A 21,875-nucleotide genomic window follows, 5' to 3' on the forward strand; every position below is an offset into this window, starting at 1 on the left:
TGTCCAGCACATCCTTCACCCAGATCCTTTGCATAGCATCTATTTGTCATCTCCAGAAGCCTCCTCTAATCCTCCAAATCTGAGTGAAGTACTTGTCTTACATGATTTTATAACACCTATGCTTCACAAAGTGTACTGATCACTGGGATGCTCTTCCCTACCTGTTTGTCTATCCCATTAGCTTGGAAGCAAATTGAATATAGGGATTATGTCTTTTTTTTTTTTTTTAATTCTGTATCTTCCTCTCCTTTCCAGGTCTGTGCTGATGCTCAATACAAGTTTGTTAGATGGGTGGATGGATGCATGGATACATGGATGGATGCATGAATAGATGGGTGAGTAGATGGTGGTCGGATAGGTACATAAACAGGTAGAAAGATGAATGATGAGTGAGTGGGTAAATGGATAATAGATAAACAGGGAGGTAGATACAGAACACTCACCTTGGTACCAACTTCTTCAGATGATTACACAGAGACTGAATATACCAGCTGCCATCTCTTATATGCCGAAAGGACATATAGCCTGGGACAGTGGCCAGACCAAGCAAGAAGTCAGCCTCAGTGGGAACACTATCCATAAGGGAAAGATGCTTAGAATTCTGAGCATCTGCTTCAGTTAACACAGAAGTTTGTACCTCTGGCCCTTGACAGGCCTGAATGAAAAAGAGTTTTGGTTTGTGAGCCAGCCCAGGGCACTGCTGGGCTGTGAAGTGATGCATGATACTCCGAATAGGAATTAGGACTCCATCTGAAGAGTAGACTGCTCCAAATTCCCCATGGGTCAGAATGCAGAACACAAAGCAGTCCCCATCAGCATGGCCTGGATGACTCTTATACTCCTGCAGAATCTTGTCCATGACTCCTTTAGTCACATCATCATATTTGTGTGCTGTGAACCCAAGCCACTCAAACACAAGCTTTAGACACTCTGGGACCAAAAAGAAAAAGAAAAAGAAAAAAAAAAGGAGAGAAAGAGGAAATACTGAAATGAAGTAAAGCAAAATGAAATAGAGTGAAACAATAATAATAGTTTTTAAAAATCACATAGCTCTGCCTAGCATACACAAGGCCCTGAGTTGAAACCCCAGCCTGAAAATTAAAAAATAAAATAAAAGCACATACATCAAAAAGTCTAAAGCCCTGATTTTTTTTTTTAACTTTTGTAACAACAACATCTTAAAATTACCTTGCCTTCTCAAAGGACCCACAGTGTCACAATAGTCCTGAGGGTCAGCAGTGACCAGTGTTTTATTCAATTTCACAGTCTAGAAGCTGAGGCTAAGGCCCTATGACTCTTCCAGGGTCACAAACCTAATGCGAGGTGAGCCAGAGCTCAAACCCCAGATTTTTGGGTGCACCTGGCCCTCCCCCAAACTACAAATAGTCAGGTACTCCTGCTACTTGGGATGCACAAGAGCTTCAGAAACATTTAGATATCATCTTTAAATTTCTGTGGAAGACAAAGTTTAATGAAAGAAAATATGAAAATGAAAAAGAATTTTAAGATTCCCAACTAGCATTTGATACACTATTCCATGCTTACCAGCATCTCTATGGGTTCCTGGTCTATCTTTCAGGGAGGTAAAGCTGTGATTGTTGATAATGATACAGTGGCCTCTGTGTTTCCGATCCATCCTGTACATAATTGTCTCCTTAAGGAAGAAGAGATAGAACCCCTTAGTTGGGACCATCATGTTAGGAGGCTTAATATTTCTAATGAGCTACTTCAGCAGATCCATATGAGGAAAAGCAGGATGTATCTCTTAATGCCAGTTTTTTTAAAACCATTTTTTTACACTTTAGTCTAAACTCCTTAGGCTGGTGGTGTATCTCAGTGGTAAAGGACTTGTTTAGCATACACAAGGCCCTAGGTTCAGTCCCCAGCACACACACACACAAAAAAAAATTTTTCAAAAAAAAAAAAAAGTATGTAAAATGGGGCTGGGGATGTAGCTCCGTCGAGTCAGCACTAATCCCCAGCACTGCAAAAAACAAACAAACAACAACAGCAGAAACAACAACAAAAAACTTGTAGTATGGAATATGCCAGATAATTACTAAAGTTACACACAGAAAGACCAGAGATTCTGACCACTCTGCACTTAATTTTGCTGCTGAGTTATGATTTGAATACAATTTCAAATGTTCTTTTAAAGTCCCAGAGCCCAGGATAAAGGGTACTGTCATTTGCATTAAAGATCAGCCACCTCCTTTCTTTCAGGATCCCACTTCTAGTACCAGAAGCTGAGCTTTCTCAAGGTCCTGACCCTAGTTTGAAATTAACCAATTAATTCTACAGTTAAATGCCAGGTCTTAACTAAAACTCAAGATTCCCACTAGAATCTCAATTTCCAGGGTTAAAAAACAAAACATGTATTTTAACACTGGCAAACCCAGGAGATGGAGATATATATATATATAAAATAAAAAATCTTCCTTTTCAGATTAGAAATGTGAAGAAAGAATAAGCAAGGATTTAACAAGGCAAGAAAAATATCAAGTGATGTATATATATTTTTTGAATGGTCAGCTTCTGGAGTGATTGATACCTCTGAAAGTTGAGGAATCTCTTTTTTAACTTTATTTCTCAATATAAGTCAAGTAGGAATTTTAAAATTCGTGCAATTATTTTTGAAGGCTAATGTAAACATTTTGCAATTACAGATTAAACTCTGTGGAACTAAAATGATTTGAAAACCTGGTATATTTTTGATCCAACCAGAAAAAAAGTGGCTTCACTTGATTTCAAAAAAAGAGAAAAAAGAAATGTCCTCCCTCTGGAAATAACCCAAAGAGTATACATTCCTCAAAGTGCAAAGCAATGTCAAGGCCTTCACAGGCAAAGGTCACAGGAATAGATAGGAAGATCAAAGAGGAAGGAAGAAACAAGGCAAAAACACCTCTGAGCCCTCTCAGCTCAGGTGAGAGCCCTGAATAAACTCTCCAGACCTTTGTCCAGATTTCAGAACCCAGGGTGTTAGCAGGTGCTCCTACCGTCTCCATGGACACAGGAATTAGTGCACCATTTGTGGCTTCATTGCCTAGAAAGAAAAGTACCCAGACTCCTCAAATATCTTCCTCTAAGCATTTAGATTTCCTTGCTAATAAATTTCTGACATAGCATTCAATTCTGGAGAATTGTTTTAGTTTCAAGAAACTCCCAAGATATAAATTTGGACTGCATGCCCTTGCTGATAGGAAAGACAAATGTCCTCATATTGCTATTTGCTCTGTTTGGGTTGAAAACTGCGCTGCTGGCAGAGGATGAATTGGGGAATTAAGAACATGTGGATCGGCTCAAGGGTTCCTGGTAGAAAGCACAGCTGGGTTGTCAGCATATGTCTGTCTCTGGGTATAGAGAAGCCTGGTGGACATCAAGAAGAAAAAAGGGAACGAGGGGAAGGTCCACAGCAATGGAATCAACTGGTGCCTTTGTCACTGGCTGAAGCTCACAATGCCTTGAAGGGTTTCTGCAAGCTCCGTTTCCTCTGGGTAATAATCTATCATGGGGTGGAAGTTCATGATAGGTAATTTATAGGAAAATGTAACATGCACCTGTTTTCTTCTCCCTCTCTCAGCAAGTTTGTGGTAGAACCACCAAGCTCTATCCTCATCTCTGGGGAACAGCTGGTAAATCAGCTAAAGGTCAGTCTTTGGAGCTCAGCTCAAGCTGTATGAGTCCAGTATTCCAAAGACCAGAGAACACACCAAAAGGACCCAAGGTGCAGTGCCCCTGTACACCTGTACATCTTCCTCACTCTGGGAGAAGATAACACTCCAGGAGAAGGCACATATAAACCTTGGAACTGCAGAGTTATAAAACTGAAAAAAATGGGCCTTGTTCTTCAGAAAAATGACTTGGCTGTCTAAGCTCATACAGTGTCCGGATGCAGAGCCAGCTCTTGGAGGGAGAACTCTGCTCTCACACTGCTGGGGTCGAATCCCCGAGTCACTCCTTTTTAGCAGTGGGACAGTTAGCAAAGGGATAGGCTTCATGGGTCTCAGTTTTAAATGGGTATTAAGTGGGAAAACATTAGTATCTATCTCCAAGCTATGGAAAGATTAAATGAGATGCTCCCTGGAAAGACTCTTAGGACAATGCTTGGCCTATGCCAAGTGCAAGAGTAACTCCCACCAGCACTGTCAACATCATATCAGGTTAGCCAAAAGGTGGCATGTCATGAATTCTAAAGGCTAAATTTCCTGGGGAAAAAAATGAGGAATAGACTCTGATAAACTTTACATATCACAGATGCTATGTTTGAATATGGCTCAAGTCCCCCAAGGCTCCACTATGAGTGAAGGCTTCCCATTCCAACTAAAGAGTTGGAATGGGAAGCACTTTCTAGTTGGAATGGGAAGCGCTGTGGAACTTTCAGAAGGTGGGGCCTGATGGGAGGTCCTTGGGTCCTAATGGGAGCATGGCCCTTAGAAGGCAGTTCAATTGTTATGAAAACCCAAGTTTAGTCCTACCCTGTCCTCCCTCTGTTCCTGGTTCAAGATGTAATCACTTGCTGTCTGCCATGATGTGACTTAGGCAAGAACTGAGTCAGTGCCATGCCCTGGAACATCCAAAACTAAGAAATAAATAAATATCTTCATTTTTATAGATAGCATGTGTCAGATATTTCATTATAGTAAGAAAAAACAACTAATACAACAGATTTCAGGCCACTTGCAGATTCTGGAATATTTTCCTGAGGTCATGGTTTCTGGGCAGAAATTCAGGGCACTCAAACACACCATTACTATTGTCCTTCCCTCTTGTTTCTGTGCCTCTGAAAAATAGAAGAAGCATCTAGAGCCGCTCTGTAAACCACATTTCCTCAGACTGCATATGCTCTGTTGCTGCTGGGCTGCAGGCCTCAGCCCCACCAGGGGTTCCTTCCCTCCCTACAGAAAGTGACCTAATTCTGAAGGCTGGGAGGAAAGGACAGTAGCTGCCAGAATTCTGTAGCATCTGCTATGCTAGGCTTTCAGCAGGAACCACCCTGTCATCTCCATCCCCCACAAAAAAACTTGGTACAAACCATACACTGTGGCATGCCTCAAATTGCAATAGGAAATGAATTCACCACTAAGTTATCTTCAACTATTTGGTATACATCAAATATATCTACTCCTGCCATACTGATCCAAGTTGTAGAAAATACATAAGTACATTACACCTACCATGATTCATGGAGTGCTCATTTTGCCACAATCCCTCCTATTGAGGAAACAAGAGATGTATGAAATGTAGGAAGTTCACACAGGATGATGCTGAAGACATCGTCACATGAAGGAAGTGAAGAATCATATTTTAGTATACTATCTCTTCTTTAATTTAGAGAAGACACAGGGTATTTCCCCCCAAAAGTAATAATAGGACGAATAAACAAGTAAATATTAATAAAAATGGTAATTGAATGGAAAGGGAAGAGAGGCAGGGAAGCAGTGTAGACTTCTGAGTGTGCTCTACAGGTTTTACTTTGGATCTACACTGATACTGTTTTGTTTTGTTCGGGCCAGCACTAGGCATTGAACCCAGAGTGCTCTGCCACTGAGCTACATCCACAGTCCTTTTACAATTTTTTAAAATTTTGAAACAGGGTCTCACTAAATTGCCTAGGCTGGCCTAGAACTCGCAATCCTCCAGCCTCAACCTCTCAAGTAGCTGGGATTACAGGTAAGTGTCACCATGCCTGGCTTAATGTTTCATATGTAAAATACAAACTTAAAACAAACTGGAGGGCCCATCTTTTCTGCATCCTCCTCCTCACCCACTACCTACCCCCATCCTCAGTCTCCAGGAGAAACCTCCAAAGAGGACTTCACCAAGGTGTTGGGAAAGGAGTGACCCTGTAATGGGCAGCAACAGGACTTACTGGTGCTGCCCATCACAGGGGTGACAACCAGCAAGTCACCCTAGGTCAAAGATATGCATCCCTGCTGAAAGCCACAGGGAAGTGACTTTTGTTTAAGCCAGACCCATGCTGCTGGACCTCAGTCCCAGGGCTGCACAATACTGGAATTTCCCGTCTTTGGGGGATCAAATACAAAGGAGTTCCAGTTTCACTTTTCAAAAGACTTCCTGCCTTTCTCTTCACACCCCACATTTTCCTGCCTGAAGTATCCTGGATTTCTTCTTGGTGGCATCCAAAGCCAGGCCAGGCTGCTTTCTGGTTTTGTCCAGAAACTGAGCAAATCTTCTGGGATTAAGGGAATGGCAGAAGCAGTGGCTGGCTCTGTCCAGCAGCTCCAGACTGGGCTTTCCTTGATTTGTCTCTTCAGGCAGAAGAGGGACTAGGTCAAATCTTTATGTCTATCTACTTCTTTGCCTGAGAATATCACATCCTCTGTTAACACCACCCACATCTTTGTGTCAAAGAGTGAGTCAATGACCAACATCTGGCCACATTCAGCCTTCTTTCGACTGTTTTCAAGAGGAGTCTAGTAACCTCTCAGAAAGAAGCAGTTGTCACATCTCAATAGAAAGGCATGCCTCTCTTTCAGAAAATCTCACAATCAAAAAGACTTAGGTTTTTTTTTTAATTGTTGATGGGCCTTTACTTTATTTATTAATTTATTTTTATGTGGTGCTGAGGATCAAACCCAGTGCCTCACACATACTAGGCAAGTGCTTTGACACTGAGCCGCAGCCCCAGCCCCAAGACTTAGTTTTAAAACAAATTAGGGGACGTAGCTTGAAATGCAAAGGCCTTTTTCCTCTTAAATTTAATTTTTAGCAGTGTTCTTTTAACAAGATAACCTTCAGGTGCATATGAAACATGAAATGATTTTCCATGGAAAAAGGCAGGATTTCCTACATAACTTTTAAGACACATTCCTGCTCTGAGAGTCTGACAATATATGTAATGTGAGGTGCTGCCCCACCCACTCAGCCCTATGCACTCCCAATACCACCACAACGACCCCACCCTCATGTGGCCATGACCAGAATCATCCCACATCTGCTTCAGAGACCAATGCCAAGCCATACCCCTTTAGAGAACAATGAATTCTAAAAGGTAAAGAGTAAAATCCTGTGTGTGTGCACATCTGTGTATCACCTACATGCATGTGAAGCCTTCGTGTACAACACTGGTTGAAAAAGTAGGTGAGGGGAATTAAGTTTAGCAGGCAATTTATCTTAGAATTAGGGAATCCTAAAATGTCAGTGCTGGGAAATTACATTTTTAAAAAACTTCTATATGTATGTAGGGTGGTGAGGGTGGTCTGCAATTCCCTGCTCAAAGCTATGGTAGGCACTTGATAAGTGTTGGTCTAATTTGATTAGAGGTGGGTGCTGTGGTTGTGGCTCAGTGGTAGAACACTTGCCTAGCATGCATGAGGCACTGGGTTCAATTCCCGGAACCACATAAAAATAGAAACAAACAAAATAAAGGTATAAAAAAAATAAAAGGGAGCCACTCTTCCTCAATTCCTCTTCCAGTTAGATGTCTAACTGCTTTTCTAGGATAAGAATTCATTGAATCAAGGGTTGTTTTCCTAGAAAAAAGAAGTCAGTTTAGGGTTTTAGAATAATTGCAATTTTGTCCCATTTGGGAGAGGAGAGAGGGAACCTAGATTAACAAATAAAAAATGAATCACTTTCAAAGTGCCCTCCCAACACAGAAGATTCCTTCAAATGCTTAACTACCCCCACCTGCAACATGGTGGTTCAGAGCAGGACCTCAGACCTCCAGCCAGGCTCTGGGTCAAGCTCTGTCTGCCTGTGAAGATTATAGGTTGTCTTTGCCCAGCCTTTGCAGCCATAGGCCACTGAATGTTTGAGACCCTCAGTAGTAGAGTGCCCCTGGCTTCAATCCCCAGTGTTGGCAAAAACAAAAACCTATTTATACAGCATTTATATTATATAAGTTATTGCAAGTAATCTAGATGATATAAAGTACAGGGGAGGATATGCATAGGTTATATGCAAATACTAAGCCATTTTATATAAGGGAATTGAGCATCCACAGATTTGGGTATCTTTGGGGAGTTTGGGAACAAATTCCCCATGGATAATGAGGGACAACTATACAAAAAGTAAACTACATACTATAGAAATCAGACATCTTGACCAAGTAATCAAAATCAGCATCACCGATGGAGGGCAGGATGAATATCATGTACCTCTAGATAGGATGCCCTGAGAAAGACACCATATCACTTATATGATGTTGTGACCAGAATATATAACTTGAATCTAATCAAGAGGAAACACCACATGCACCAAAAATAGAAAAACTCTATTAATTTTTATAAAAGGTGGGAGGGATGACTACATAGTTCAAAAGTCTCCATGTCATAAAAGAGAAAGGAAAGTTGTGGAGATGTTCAAGATTAAAGGAAAGTACAGGGACATGACAACTAAATACAATACTGTATTATATTTATATGATCTTAGATTGAAATTTTTATATCATGCATATATATATTGATACTAGAAACAATTCAATAACAAGTCACATTTAAATTTTATAAGAAACACACAAACATTAAAACACTGGTTACAGAAAACAGAATAGGATGAAAAACTATAAGGTATGATTCTTTTTTAAAGAGAGAGAGAATTTTATATTTATTTTTTAGTTTTCGGCAGACACAACATCTTTTTTTTGTATGTGGTGCTAAGGATCAAACCCAGCGCCGCACGCATGCCAGGCGAGCGTGCTACCGCTTGAGCCACATCCCCAGCCCAAAGCTATGATTTTCCTTTTCATTAAAGACCAGCACCCTGTGAGAATAATCAAGTCAATTAGCAATACTCATCTGTACTGCAACATAATATATCCAAAGGAAAGGTAGTGATTGTACTGATTTTATTATTTTTTTCTAAGACATTTTTGTCTTTCTCCCACTCAATGCAAAGAAACAAAACATTATTTTTTTTAAAAAAGTCACTATTATGTACCCAAAACATCTTTTGATACTGGGCAAGTTCCTCTACATGAATCACTTTAGGTCATCCACCATGATGAACCCCTTTCTCTCACAGGATCAGTCTTCATGCCTAGATTTCTGGGCTGCCCAATTTCCTTCACTGCACTCCAGTGACAGTTTCAAAAAACAGGTTCCTCTGCAAGTCCCCTAGATTTAATTTTGCACTGGCAGAGTAAAAAACTATCAAGGACACTATTGGGTCAACAGCCAAAATTGAAATATGAACCATCAATGTGACAACAATATTGTATTAATTTAACATTTTGGCACTGATAACTGTACTATAGTTCTACAAAAGAATATTCTTATTCTTAGGCATTACATACTGAAGCAATTAGGGATCAAGGGTCTTGATATATACAGCTTGCTTTCAAAAAGCTCAGAAAAAATTATGTAAGCATGGAGAGAGAACACAAAAATGATAAAGCAAGCAGCATACAAGTATTCTCTGGGTTATTTACATTCTTGCTACATTTCTGTAAGATTGAATATATTTCTAAATTTTAATGTTGTACCTATCAAAATACAAGATCATGAAAGTAGTAAAGAAGCCATAAAAAATTTTTTTTCAGGACTAGGGATTGAACCCAGGGCAAGCACTCTACCACTGAGCTATACATACAGCCCCCCATGAAAGGAAATTTTAAGAATAAAAAATAAAACTCCCACAAATGATCCAATTAGGAAATGGGTAGAAAATCCAAATAGACAAAAAAGGTATACATATGGCCAATAAGCATATGCAAATTAGCTCAACATCATTACTTGTTAAGGAAATACAAATCAAAGCCACATTGAGACTCACATTTATGAGGAGAACTATTGTGAAAGAAAGAAAGAGAAAATAACAAGTGTTGATGAAGATGTGGAGAAATTAGAACACTTATGCATGGCTGGTGGAAATATAAAATGGTACTTCCACTGTGGAAAACTGTATGGCAGGTCCTTAAAAAATGGATGATAGAATTACTATATGATCCAGCATTTTCACCTATGTGAATTACCAAAATAATTAAAAGAGATATTTTTATACCAATGATCATAGCAGCATTATTCATAGTTGCCAAAAGGTAGAAGTTATCCAAGATCCCACTGGTGGATGAACAAAGCATAACACATTCATTAATTCCTAGATATACTACAATGTGGATGAAACTTGAAGCCAATCAAAAAAGAGTATATGTTGGGGCTGGGGTATAGCTCAGTGATAGACAACATGCTTACCATGCATAAGGCCTCTGGACTTAATCCCCAGTATGCAAAGGGGAAAAAATCTTTTTATATGAGGTATCTAGAATAATCAAATTCATAGACACAAAGTAGAACAGTGGTTTCATGGGACAGGAGAAGAATGAAATGTGAAATTACTATTTAATGGATCCAAAGTTTCAGTTAGGATTGAAAAAGTTCTGGAAATGAATGGTAGTGACACAAAGCACTTAACACAGCTGTATATTTAAAAGCAGTTAAGGTGGTAAGTTTTATGTAATGTGTATCTTATGATAATTAATGTTTAATGGTAAAATTTATGGTTATATTTTACCACAATTGAAAAAAATGAAAAAAAAATTTACAAGGCCAAGATCATTTCACTAATTTTGACAGATATTGATAAAGTAGAACTACCGGAGCATGTTGGAAAGAAAGGAACTTAGGAAAGACTCAGCATTCCCAAGGTTCACTGTCACATTGTGAGCAACATTGAAGATTCTCCCAAGGTTGCTCTACACAGTCTTCGACTGTTGAGTACTACAGAAACCAGGAACCCAGTTCTTAACCTTCTGGGGTGGACAGCTTCATAATTTGTAGAGTCCTTTGTTCATACATTATTAATAATGTCACAATAGTGACAGAAGACTATTTAAACCAAGGAAGAGGGTCCTGTGAAACCCTATGGCTTGTATACCCATGAAGCCAGACTGATCTTATCCTACAGATAAGAACAGAGGCACCATTTTAAAGCAACCCAAGGGAGTGCTGTGGTAGCTCAGGCCAACTACTGAGAGCTAATTGTCAAATTTTCAGGAAATCTGCAACCTGGTCGATGTCATGTTGATCATTTGAAATCAGCCATGGTGGGAATATTTACAAATGCTACCTATCAGGATCCATCCCTCCCTTCTCTCTCTCCCTGGAGACTGGAGGTGGAAGTAGACAGCTGGTAAACAGGCCTGAACAGCACTCAACTTACTGTTAAGGCTCCACGGAACAGCTTAATGTCTGATGGAGTAAATATTTCTTCCTGTCCTTGAGGCAATGATTCAGTTTCTTTGTCCACAGGAGGTGTCACTTCCTGGGCAGCTGTAAATAAAACCACAGGCAGAAAACAAAAAACAATTCACCGTCTAACTAATACCAATCCAAGACAATCAATCACCAAAAGTTACTATTTTAAAGAAATTTTTAAATTTGCAATGGCATTTCTTATGGAAGTCTACATAAATACTCAGGAAAAAAATGTGAATTTATAATTATTTTTATTGTTGTTATATTTTTATTCTTTGTATTTCATATATTCTTTCTTATTGTTTCTATTATTTTTATAATTTTATTAACTCCTTAAAACTACCATATATTTTACCAAATAACATTTCATAATTTATGGTACTTAATGTTTCAGATAGTTGAAAAGATTCCAAAAGGATTTCCTCAAAAAATAGTACCAGAAGTCAGGCTACAAGAATAAAAAGAAAGAAAGAAAGAAGACAAAAGAAAAAACATTCAGAAGTGGTAGTTAAATGTATCATATTCATAAAAAGGATTTATTTGAAATTATTAATAAGAATAAGCTAGCTCTATCTGTATTGTATTCATGGAAAATGTCAGGCATATTGGGTGGGGAAAAAGCAAGTTACAAAATATAATTAGCATGGTCCTGTTTACACATACATCACACACACACTCACAGTTGTTTCTATACAGAAGAAAATCTACAAGAATATATTCTTTTTTTTAAAGTTATTTTTTTAGTTGTAGTTGAACACAACACCTTTATTTCACTTGTTTATTTTTGTATGTGGTTCTGAGGATCGAACCCAGAGTCTTGCACGTGCGAGGCGAGCGCTCTACTGCTGAGTCACAACCCCAGCCCACAAGAATATATTCTAAACAGTGGTTATCTCTGCAGAATGGGTTGGCAATGAAAGGAAGAAGAGAAAGATTTTTATCTTCCACACTCTGTATTATTTTCATTATTTGAATTTTTATTTAATTTCATTATAATTACATATATTATTTTTAATAATACATTTAAAATATTAAAGCAAACAACAAAGTTCAAGTAAACTCAGAAAGTGAGCCAGATGACCTTAAATAAAGTCAGGTCTTAATCAAACAAAAGGGACTTGGACTTTAGATCACATAGAAGAGTCTGAGCTCTTCACACCCTTTCCGTTCAGTCTTTAACAGTTTTTCATCCTAAAAACAGAATTAGGCCCAAACTCAGGATTGTAGAAAGCCAACATTAAAAGAGTAATAATACTTGCCATCCGAGCAGACCACACAGATAGGTTTAAAAAAGAAACAGGAGGGCTGGAGTTGTGGCTCAGTGGTAGAGCGCTTGCCTCAAATGTGTGAGGCACTGGGTTCGATTCTCAGCAACACATATAAATAAAAAATAAAGGTCCATCAACAACTAAAGTGAATAAAATAAATATATTTTTAAAAAAAAAGAAAGAGGAAAATCAGAACTCTTCTGATATACTCAAGACTCTGTGAGGCAGATGTAAATGCTGACCACACAGAAACCAATGAGTCTCCTCCAGAGTTCAAATATCTACAATAACCTGCTCCCCTATATCTACAATAACCTGCTCCCCTGCCCTGTGTTTCTTTGTGTGGGAAAAAATGCGTGAGTAGAAAAAAGACACATATCATTTGGAGTTCACATGAGGATTCCAAATACTCTTTCAGTATCAACTTCCTGCTTTTCATTTCCTATTTGATAATGTGACTGAAAGAACTGTTTTTATTTGTCATAATAATTTTTAATTAAATTTACATTTATTTATTGTTTTAGTTATTGTTTGAGATTTTATCAATTTCACAAGAATATATTTTGTTTCTCAACTTATTTTGTCTTCACTGAATTCTTAGAAGGAAGCTTCCTCTTGGCTAATTTCATTTTTAAAGAAAGAATTTTGCATGCTAGATTTGCTGAACAAAATATGGGTGTAGCAGAGAAACTTCCCAAACATAGTCATGAATTATTATATATTGTTCTTAACAGTGGAAATAGACCCAGAGAAATTTATGTTTATGATAAATATTTACTATTTAGCATATTGACATTTGTCAGGTATGATTCCTGCCCTGTGTTTCCACCTTTACATAATATCAAAGAAAAACTATCTTTGTAAGACATACCAAAGCTCTTGTCTAGTGTGTACAATGCCCTGAGTTCAAGCCTAAGCACAGTCAAAGGAAAAAAAAAAAGAATGAGCTAGCTATCTCTGCATTATATTCATTTGCCTAAAACTACTTTCCCCCACTAGAACATAAGCTCCAAAAGGGCAGGAGCTTTGCAATATACCTCCAATTTATAAAATAATGCCTGGGCTAAAGTATGCATTCAATAAATATGTACTGAATGAACAAATGAGGAGATTTCTGGCTTTCCCAAGAAAATATTACCAAAATGATAAGAAAACCTCCTACATATAAACATGGGGCAAGTAAGCAAAAATAAGCTGCTTACCTTTCTCTCTTTTATAGTTCTCTATCTTCCTTAGAAGGAAAGGTGCAACCTTTTTAAAAACCTTCTCCAGTAATATCACATTATCTTCATCTATTTCAGTGTTTTTTTCTAGGTAGGCCAATAAACTTAGAGGACTCTGCAAGAGAATCAGTAGAGTCACATTTACTTACCTTCTGATTATCATTCACTTAAACACTACCTGCATGGACACTAAGCACCAGGTTTTGCAGTGGTGAATATGGTATAGCATCTGCCTCCAAGGGGCTCAATTTACCAAGCAAATCTCTACACAAGCCATGTTAATAACAGACACCAAAGACACATAACTCACTGTACGATAGGAATAGTGCTTGGTGCTTGTTATAGATTAGCCTAAAAACAGCCCAATGAAGTAGATACTGTTATAATCTCTATTTTAAAGATGAAATAACTGAAGTACAGAGAGGTTTAGTAATTGGCTCAAGGTCACAAAGCCAACAAGTGGCAGATCTGGTGCAATCTGATATCAAAGTCTGTTTTATTGGCCAATGAGCTATACTGCCTCTAACTCACAGCCATAAACGATATCATTGATTGGGGAACCAGAAAAACAAAGACACCAAAGAAATGAGGGGGGAAATGGGAAGAACATCATATTTGGTATTTTAGAAGAAAATATCTATGATGTTATCCTGTGTGTGTGTGTGGGGGGGTGGAATCACAAATTGGCTAATATGATTTTAATATAGATTTACATATGTGGTGGAAGGTACCATAGACCTTTCAGAGATTAGAACTTAATGTATTGATCGGGTTATTACAAATATGAACAAAATTATATCAGAGCCCACAGAAAAGAGCAATCAGAAAGAGAACATCTGAACACCATCTAAGTGCACACATATCCATTGGCCAAGTGGGAACAGGTAAGGGAGAGTCCAGTCTCTGTTAAACAGTTTAAAGTTTGAAAAATGGCTATGTCCTCGGGAACCTTGGAAAGAGGCTAAAGTACAAACCCCAATGAGCCTTAGGCCATGGCTGACACCGCAGGCTGGGTCAGGCCATGAGGAACACACACACCACAGGAGGAACTGGGGCAGGAGTCCCTTGGGTCAAGGGCTGCCAACAGTGATCATTAAAGAGAACAGGGACATGATCAGATTTGTCTTCAAATGGAAATCTTGGAAGTAGATTGAAGACAGAAATGGATTGAGAAAATATTGGCTGGAAGATTAAATAACCTGGTGAAGATGATCAAGACCTGGTCTAGGACTAGTGATGGAAAAGCAGAGGAGACACTGGACATCTCTGAAGCATAATTTGGTGGGTTTTAGGGATCACTTGGAACTGGGTGAAGAAATGAGGAAAGAGTCCAAGATGTCTTCCAGTGGTGACAATATTCATTTTTTCCTCATTCATCCATCCCGCATACCAGCCTCCATATAAGTTGCACATGGGCATCGAGGCTTGAACTGCATGAAGGATGACAAGGCCCTACTGACAAGATGGAAAAGGATATGCCATGCAAATACAACCAAGTGGGGACGTGAGGAGAAACTGGAAATTGGTTATTAGGAGGTACTTGGTAGTTTCAGCAAGAAAAGTTTCATTGGCACGATACAGGTGGAAGCCATTCTGGAATACATTGGAAAGTGCCTAAGAGTTGAGTTAGTGGAGAGAAGAGTATGTGTAGACTACTTTTTCAAGAAGGTTAGCAGTAAAGGTAAAGAGGAAGCTATAGCAGCAACATGTAAAGAGACAGGGTTAATAAGTCGTGTGTGTGTGTGTGTGTGTGTGTGTGTGTTTTCCAACATGGCACTCAAATCACAAACAATCCAGGCAAAAGGCCAGAGTTTCAAAGTCTTAACTGGTTTCTGTCTGCATCTGGTTAAAAAAAAAAAAAAAAAAATGAATTTTCGAGAAATTCCAGAAGCAGAATGACCTGTTGTGGAAAGGCGAAGATGTGTCACTCCACAGCAGCCCCAACATACCAGCTGGTCAAGGGGCAAAGTAGAAGAGAGGTGTGGAGGAAGAATCTTCCTGAGTTAATCAGCAGGGCACAAAGGTCAGAAGGAACTCCCCCACCACCCTTGCACCAAGTCCCGCAGCAAATAATACACAGGTGAGCTTTCTGGGAACCTTGAAACCAAACTCCATGTCTTGACAACAGCCTACCAGGAGGAAAAAAAAAAAAGGAATTAAGACATGATCCCCCAAAATAACGATGGAAATCTTATATTGTATAAGAAGACACACACAAAAACACACAATTGAAATGGAGCCCATACATGGGTTTAAAAACACCACCCTGGCAAATACTAGCAGGACATTCCAAAAGTTCTTTATTTTGTTTCTTCACTAAAGAGCCAGTAGGTTTGGGTGTAGTTTCCTCTGCATCAGCCATCTATGCTGAGAGCTGTGCTGAGATTGGAGTTCTAGACAGTTGTTCAGGTCTCACAGGAAGTGTGCAGGCAACTATTCTGCCTAATTGTGTAAGAGAGCTATCAAAGAGGAATCCCAGAATACCCTATAGAGGTCATATACTTTTTTTTTTTTAGAGAGAGAGAGAGAGAGAGAGAAATTTTTAATATTTATTTTTTAGTTTTCTGCGGACACAACATCTTTGTTTGTATGTGGTGCTGAGGATCGAATCTGGGCCGCACGCATGCCAGGCGGGCTCGCCACCGCTTGAGCCACATCCCCAGCCCAAGGTCATTTACCCTTTTGACTGAGCCCAGTGGTACTCATCTGTAATCCCAGCTCCTTGAGAGGCTGAGGCAGGAAGACTGAGTTTGAACCCAACCTGGGCAACAGAAAGACATTGTCTCAAAGAAACAACAATAATAAAAAGTCACTTTTGTCCCCATGGAAAGGCCATAAGAATTTAGAACCTTTTCCTTTTGGTTGAGGGGTATCCAGGTCCTCCTCCAATGGCTATAAGTAAGTTATTTCTTCTGTGATAATTCTTTTGCGGTTGCAATAGTAGATAATGCAGCCTCTTTAATCCCTGGTAAGAAACTCCTCTGAGATACTTAGAAATTGTCCTCCACATACTTCAGAGCCTGGCCTGATTGCAAAGTCCAAGAGAGACAAACCCAATTATCGAATCATGACTCAGCCATGATTATATCATGAAGAATTTGACTTCCTTTTACTGTTGGACTGAGAAAAACATATCAAAAGAAAAAACAAATCATCTGGCTGCTTGAGCATGGGCTTTTGTTGATTGACAAGCTAATTTAGCAGGAGGAGGAATGTTTGGAAGGCTTGCTCACAAAAATGATCCTGTGTACACTCAAAACACAAACAGAGATCTAGGACCTGTGCAACCAAAAGAGAAAGAAACTCTCCCCAGTTCTGGGTGGAAAAGCTCTGCAGTATGGAGCATTGCAGAGACTCCTTCAACAAGTGCTTTTCCCCCCACCTCTCACTCCCCACCTCAGGTTGCAAGGACTTCCGTCCAGGATGGAGGGAGGGCTGGAACAATGAAAAGAGGTCTCATTTTATTTATAAATCCAGACACTGGAAAAATTGTAGGAGGATGCCCCAGGTTGGGAGAGAATGTTATTAGAAGCACATGGAGAGCTTTTTAAACTGCAGGTATCTCTCCAATGTTGAGAATTTCAGCATTTAAAGAAAAATGGTCAGTTCAGCAGGCAGTCAGGTTGCATCACTGCAAACATGAGCACTGAAACACTAGGCAGAAGCAGAGAACACCTTGGTGCTTTATAAAAATTATCTGAAATTAAATGCTTGATTTTTTTTATTTGTCTAAGAGCTCACCTCCCCTTCTCTATGTGCACATACACACACACACACACACACACACACACACACAATGTTTATAGAACAAGGTCTAAATTAGGACTAAAAGGGGGAAGGGGAGTATAGCATAGAATGGCTTTATGCTCTGACATAGGGAGAGGATGGATATAACAGGAGCAAATAATTTTCCAACTATGTGAACAATCATATTGGTAAAAGAGGTAGGAATATATATTCTGAGACTGTGGTATGTGTCATATGAAATAAAACAAAAACAAAGATTATCTAACATTCTAATTCTATCATCCCCTTGAAATAAGAACCAGGATTCTCAGTGTGAAGAACAGGAGAGGCAGGTATAATATAGAAATGATTAAATAAAAATCTAGTGGATATTAGTTTGAACTGAAAATATAAGTGGAAGTTATGAGATATTTTGTATTAAAAAAATCTCTCTCTCTCTCTCTCTCTCTCTCTCTCTCACACACACACACACACACAATTTCCTAGCTCTATCCTTTGGGAAAAACAATTAGGAATAATTATCATCCCAGAATCAATGAACATCCCCAATACCTAATTTGCAGTCTTGAAATAACACTTCTCATTATAAGAAAACACTGCTTTATAATATAAAGAAGGGATGGATTCTAGGACTGAGCAGAATATTTACAAAGTGAACCTGGGACATCTTTGCCAGGTAACAAAGAAGTCTTTAAATACTATGACAGAAGAACCAATTCGAAGAGTCTCCCAGTGATCAAAAGAGAAACAATTTGAACCTCAATAAGGATAATTATCGCAATGGATTGAAATACCTCAAATATACATAAATCTACGAGTTCACCTTTATATATATTTTTATAATGGGCCATCTTCAAAAACTTCAGGAAACCTATTAATTATCTAGAAAACTACAGAAGTAAAAAAATAATCAAAGATTTATATGTAAACTGTGTCACTGGGTAACCAAGTAATAAATGAGGAGAAAACAAAATAATAGAATTTTAATGTTTCTATTTTGCAGCCTCCAAAGAATCAATCTATAAAACTGTTGAAACCCAACAGTTGCTATATATTTAAAAGAGAAAAAAAAACAGAAATGGTTTTCTATGAAAGATCATAAAACCACCTACAGTCTTTCCAAAAGTCTGATGGAGCCTCAGAATGCAGCTGCCAGGTTGTGAGAAATGCAGAGGACAGAGGAACAAGCTGACCTACACCAGGTTGAGCAGCATCAGAAAAGCTCAGATACTGCCCTATGGCTCTTCAACAGGAAAGGGCTGAGAAAAATAAAGAGAGGAGGGGAGGACCATACAGCTCCGTGGCGAGGCACTTGCCTGGCATGGGCAAGGTCCTGGGTTCAATCCCAGGTACTGGAAAGAAAAGAAAGCAACTGGGGGAATGGAACTTAACCTACAGATTCAAAAACTCTTGAAAGAAGAAAAACCGAACAAGACTAAACAAGAGATCTAGGGACTCCCAGTTAAGTGAAAAAGTCATCAAAAAACATAATGATGCAGTTCTAAAAAGTCAGGACAATGGTTACCTCTAAGGGCCAAGAAGGAACCTGACTGGGACAGGGCAAATGGAGCAATTTTCAGAGTAGATGGGAATTTTTAATATTTTTTTCCCTGCATTTCTTTTTTTAAATTCTTGTCTATTCATTTATTTTGAAAGCACTCAGATCAGGAGCACATACAGCAAGTTCAGATGACACATTGTACAATATGATTTTGCTAAAATGCAAAATGCGGTTTCTTGACCTAGGTGGTGGTTTCAAGGGTATTAGCCTTATAATAGTGCATTACTCCGCATGTTTTGTGTCATTTTCTATACCTGTGTTCTGTTGGTTGTTTGGTTATTTTTTTCAATAAAATGGCAAAAGAAAAAAAAAGTGTAAAAAACAAAACCAGAAATGTATAAGATGAAAAACACAGAACTTCCAAGGACCATCTAAGGGAGAAAACTAGTAGATTCTGACAAGGAGCAACAACTATGAAAATGTTACATCTTTGCACATCACCCTCCCAGTTCTTTAGTTTCTCCTGTTACCTCTCCTAGTTATTACTGCAAAAATCACATAAAAGGAAAAGGTTCAAGGATTGGGCATGTAGCTCAGTAGGACAGCACTTGCCTAGCACATGCAAGGTCCTGGGTTTGATCCCCAGCACTACAAAAATTTTAAAAAAGGGTTCAGGCAGCTTTCTCAAACAGAAAGAGAAGATAGAGGATGGCCTCATTATTACTCCATTTTGTAACAGATTCCACAAGTCAGAGCTAAAATATGAATTAAACTCAGTCCCCACCCTTAAGGAACGCACAGCCAATCCTTGGAAGCAAGAAACACAAAAGGGAGAGTAGAGAATGACCAACAGAAGAACTCAAGAGGCTGAAATCCCTGAGGACTCTAGAAAGGGAATAAAATGACTCAAAGGTTATGGTCAGAAGAGACTGAACCCGTTCAGTCTCAGACCCGATTCCAGGAAATTTGTCTAATGAATTACAAACATAGTGCTCATTTGACCCATCACATAAAACTACTTCCCACTCCCCAGTGACTTTCTCATGTTATTTGTCAATAACATCAGTTGACCCAGGTTGAGGCTTCCATTTAGAATCTGGATGGTGGGTCCATGACTGTTCACTTCATGACTACGTTTCAACACTTCTACCCATGTTACATGTATTCTTTTGTCCTACTGAATACTGTTGTATTCTTATGTACTTACATAACTTAAAGTCTAATAAAAACAACAGCAAATAACACAATGTTATAGGGTAAAATTTGAAAATCTCCCCTTCTCAAACTAGCTAACTTGTTTGTCATGTTATTCAAGGCAAAAAAATTTTAATACTTACTTTTTTAGTTGTAGCTGGACACAATACCTTTATTTTATTTATTTTTATGTGGTGCTGAGGATCGAACCCAGGGCCTTGCATGTGCTAGGCGAGTGCTCTACCACTGAGCCACAATCCCAGCCCTCAAGTCAAAATTTTAAAATTTAATTTGAGGCTTGGGAGATACACATGCAACAATTGTGCTGCCTTTAAATATGATCAATACAGAGAAAACAATTCTGTTAATCTTAAAACCATTCCTAGTAATTCAACACACCTGTGCAGCCCTTTACAAAACATCATCAAACATTTGTTTCACTTGATTTTCACAAAAACCGTACCTAGGCTCCCTCAAAACCCTCACCTGAAGTAGGTGATGAACACAGAGCTCCCACTCTGCTATTGCTTACCACCTCTTCATTCCCTTCTTGTGCTCCAAATGACTTTTATACCATAAAACACATGACTGTCAAAAATAGTCAGTATTTATTGCACAGTTAAAATGCCAAACACTCCTGCTAGTGCTTTTTGCACATTATTTCATCTAGTTCCTCAGTACTAGAAGGAAGTGGTAAGATTAGATACAATTTGACACATAAGGAAATACAAAGTCAGAAATGTTCAATCACTTGGCTACAACACAGGGTTAGTAGCAAAATCAGGACTAGAATCCAGGCCCATCCAATGCCAAAGACAGTGTTCCTAACAATGATCCAGGTCCAAACATGGACCAAAGTCAATGTTCCTAACCACATATGGTACTGCCTCCCTTTTTCAAAAGAAAAATCTTCCTGTGTCAATCACGGGTGAAAGCAGTGCTTGCCTAAATCCCCAGCTGTAGAATTCACTCACCATCGAGACTTTGGGAATCTTATCTGCCAGCAGAAAGATGATGTCTTTCAAATTCTCTTCATCAATGCCTTCTGACAGTTCATAGAGCAGTTTTCTACGAAACACATCCAAAAGGACAAATGAAGCCTTACACTTGCAGAGGATACCATGGTAAATCCAGGGCTTTCACAAATGTTACCTGTCATTTGAATGATCAACACTGGGAGTGGACAATTATGACTCTCCTTTGATACATTCAAAAACAAAAACTCTGAGCCTCTAAGTGACCTATTTAAATTAAGATAACACACTGAGAAGTAGAGGCAGGCTGGCTGATTCCTGGTGCAGTGCTGTTTCCGTACTAGGAAAGTATAAACCCAGATTCAGTATGCTTTCCCATCTGACTCCATTCTAGAAATTCAGGCTTCATTTACAGGCCCTTGTTAGAGAGGACCTGATGTTGGCCAATATACAGCCCACTACATATTTAAAAAGGAAAGAAGTGACTTTTAAGTTCTGGATAGTCCTATCATCCACAAACAGAAAAACACATTCACACACTAACAGATGCCAGGAGCATCCCTCAGATGTTTAGCTGGCAGAGGGGCAGCATGGAGTTCCGGAATTCATCATCCTTCCACTGACCCTAGGGTAGGTCACGTTCTGGGATCAGCTTCAAGGCCAAGGCCTAAAGGGCTGTAATCTCCACAAAACATCCTTTGAAGGTGGCTTCTCGTCAGGTTCTCCTAAGTGGATGCTACAATATCTATAGATAGTTTAAAACACTGTTGTCAAAGGTGTGGCCATGGTGGGCCCAATGCTGGTATTTTACC

The 21,875-nt window shown here is 38.9% G+C and overlaps 1 protein-coding gene across 5 annotated transcripts in view; it reads right to left on the reverse strand.

The window, feature by feature from the left end:
- Casp10 (caspase 10) overlaps positions 1 to 21,875 on the reverse strand; it is a 33,874-nt gene that overhangs the window by 9,288 nt on the left and 2,711 nt on the right. For 2 of the 5 annotated variants that reach the window (XM_027941861.2, XM_071618917.1), the window contains exons 3-7: positions 21,064 to 21,157; positions 13,627 to 13,762; positions 11,122 to 11,231; positions 1,546 to 1,654; positions 444 to 930 (exon numbers count right to left, since the gene is read on the reverse strand). In XM_027941861.2, coding sequence (XP_027797662.2) covers positions 444 to 930; positions 1,546 to 1,654; positions 11,122 to 11,231; positions 13,627 to 13,762; positions 21,064 to 21,157 — 936 coding nt within the window. Of the gene's footprint in view, positions 1 to 439; positions 931 to 1,545; positions 1,655 to 2,951; positions 3,044 to 5,174; positions 5,212 to 11,121; positions 11,232 to 13,626; positions 13,763 to 21,063; positions 21,158 to 21,875 lie in introns of those variants that run through there. The other 3 variants (XM_071618920.1, XM_071618919.1, XM_071618918.1) reach the window with 3 other exon arrangements.

Source organism: Marmota flaviventris, chromosome 11 (genome assembly GCF_047511675.1).
Source record: "Marmota flaviventris isolate mMarFla1 chromosome 11, mMarFla1.hap1, whole genome shotgun sequence".
Lineage (NCBI taxonomy): Eukaryota > Metazoa > Chordata > Mammalia > Rodentia > Sciuridae > Marmota > Marmota flaviventris.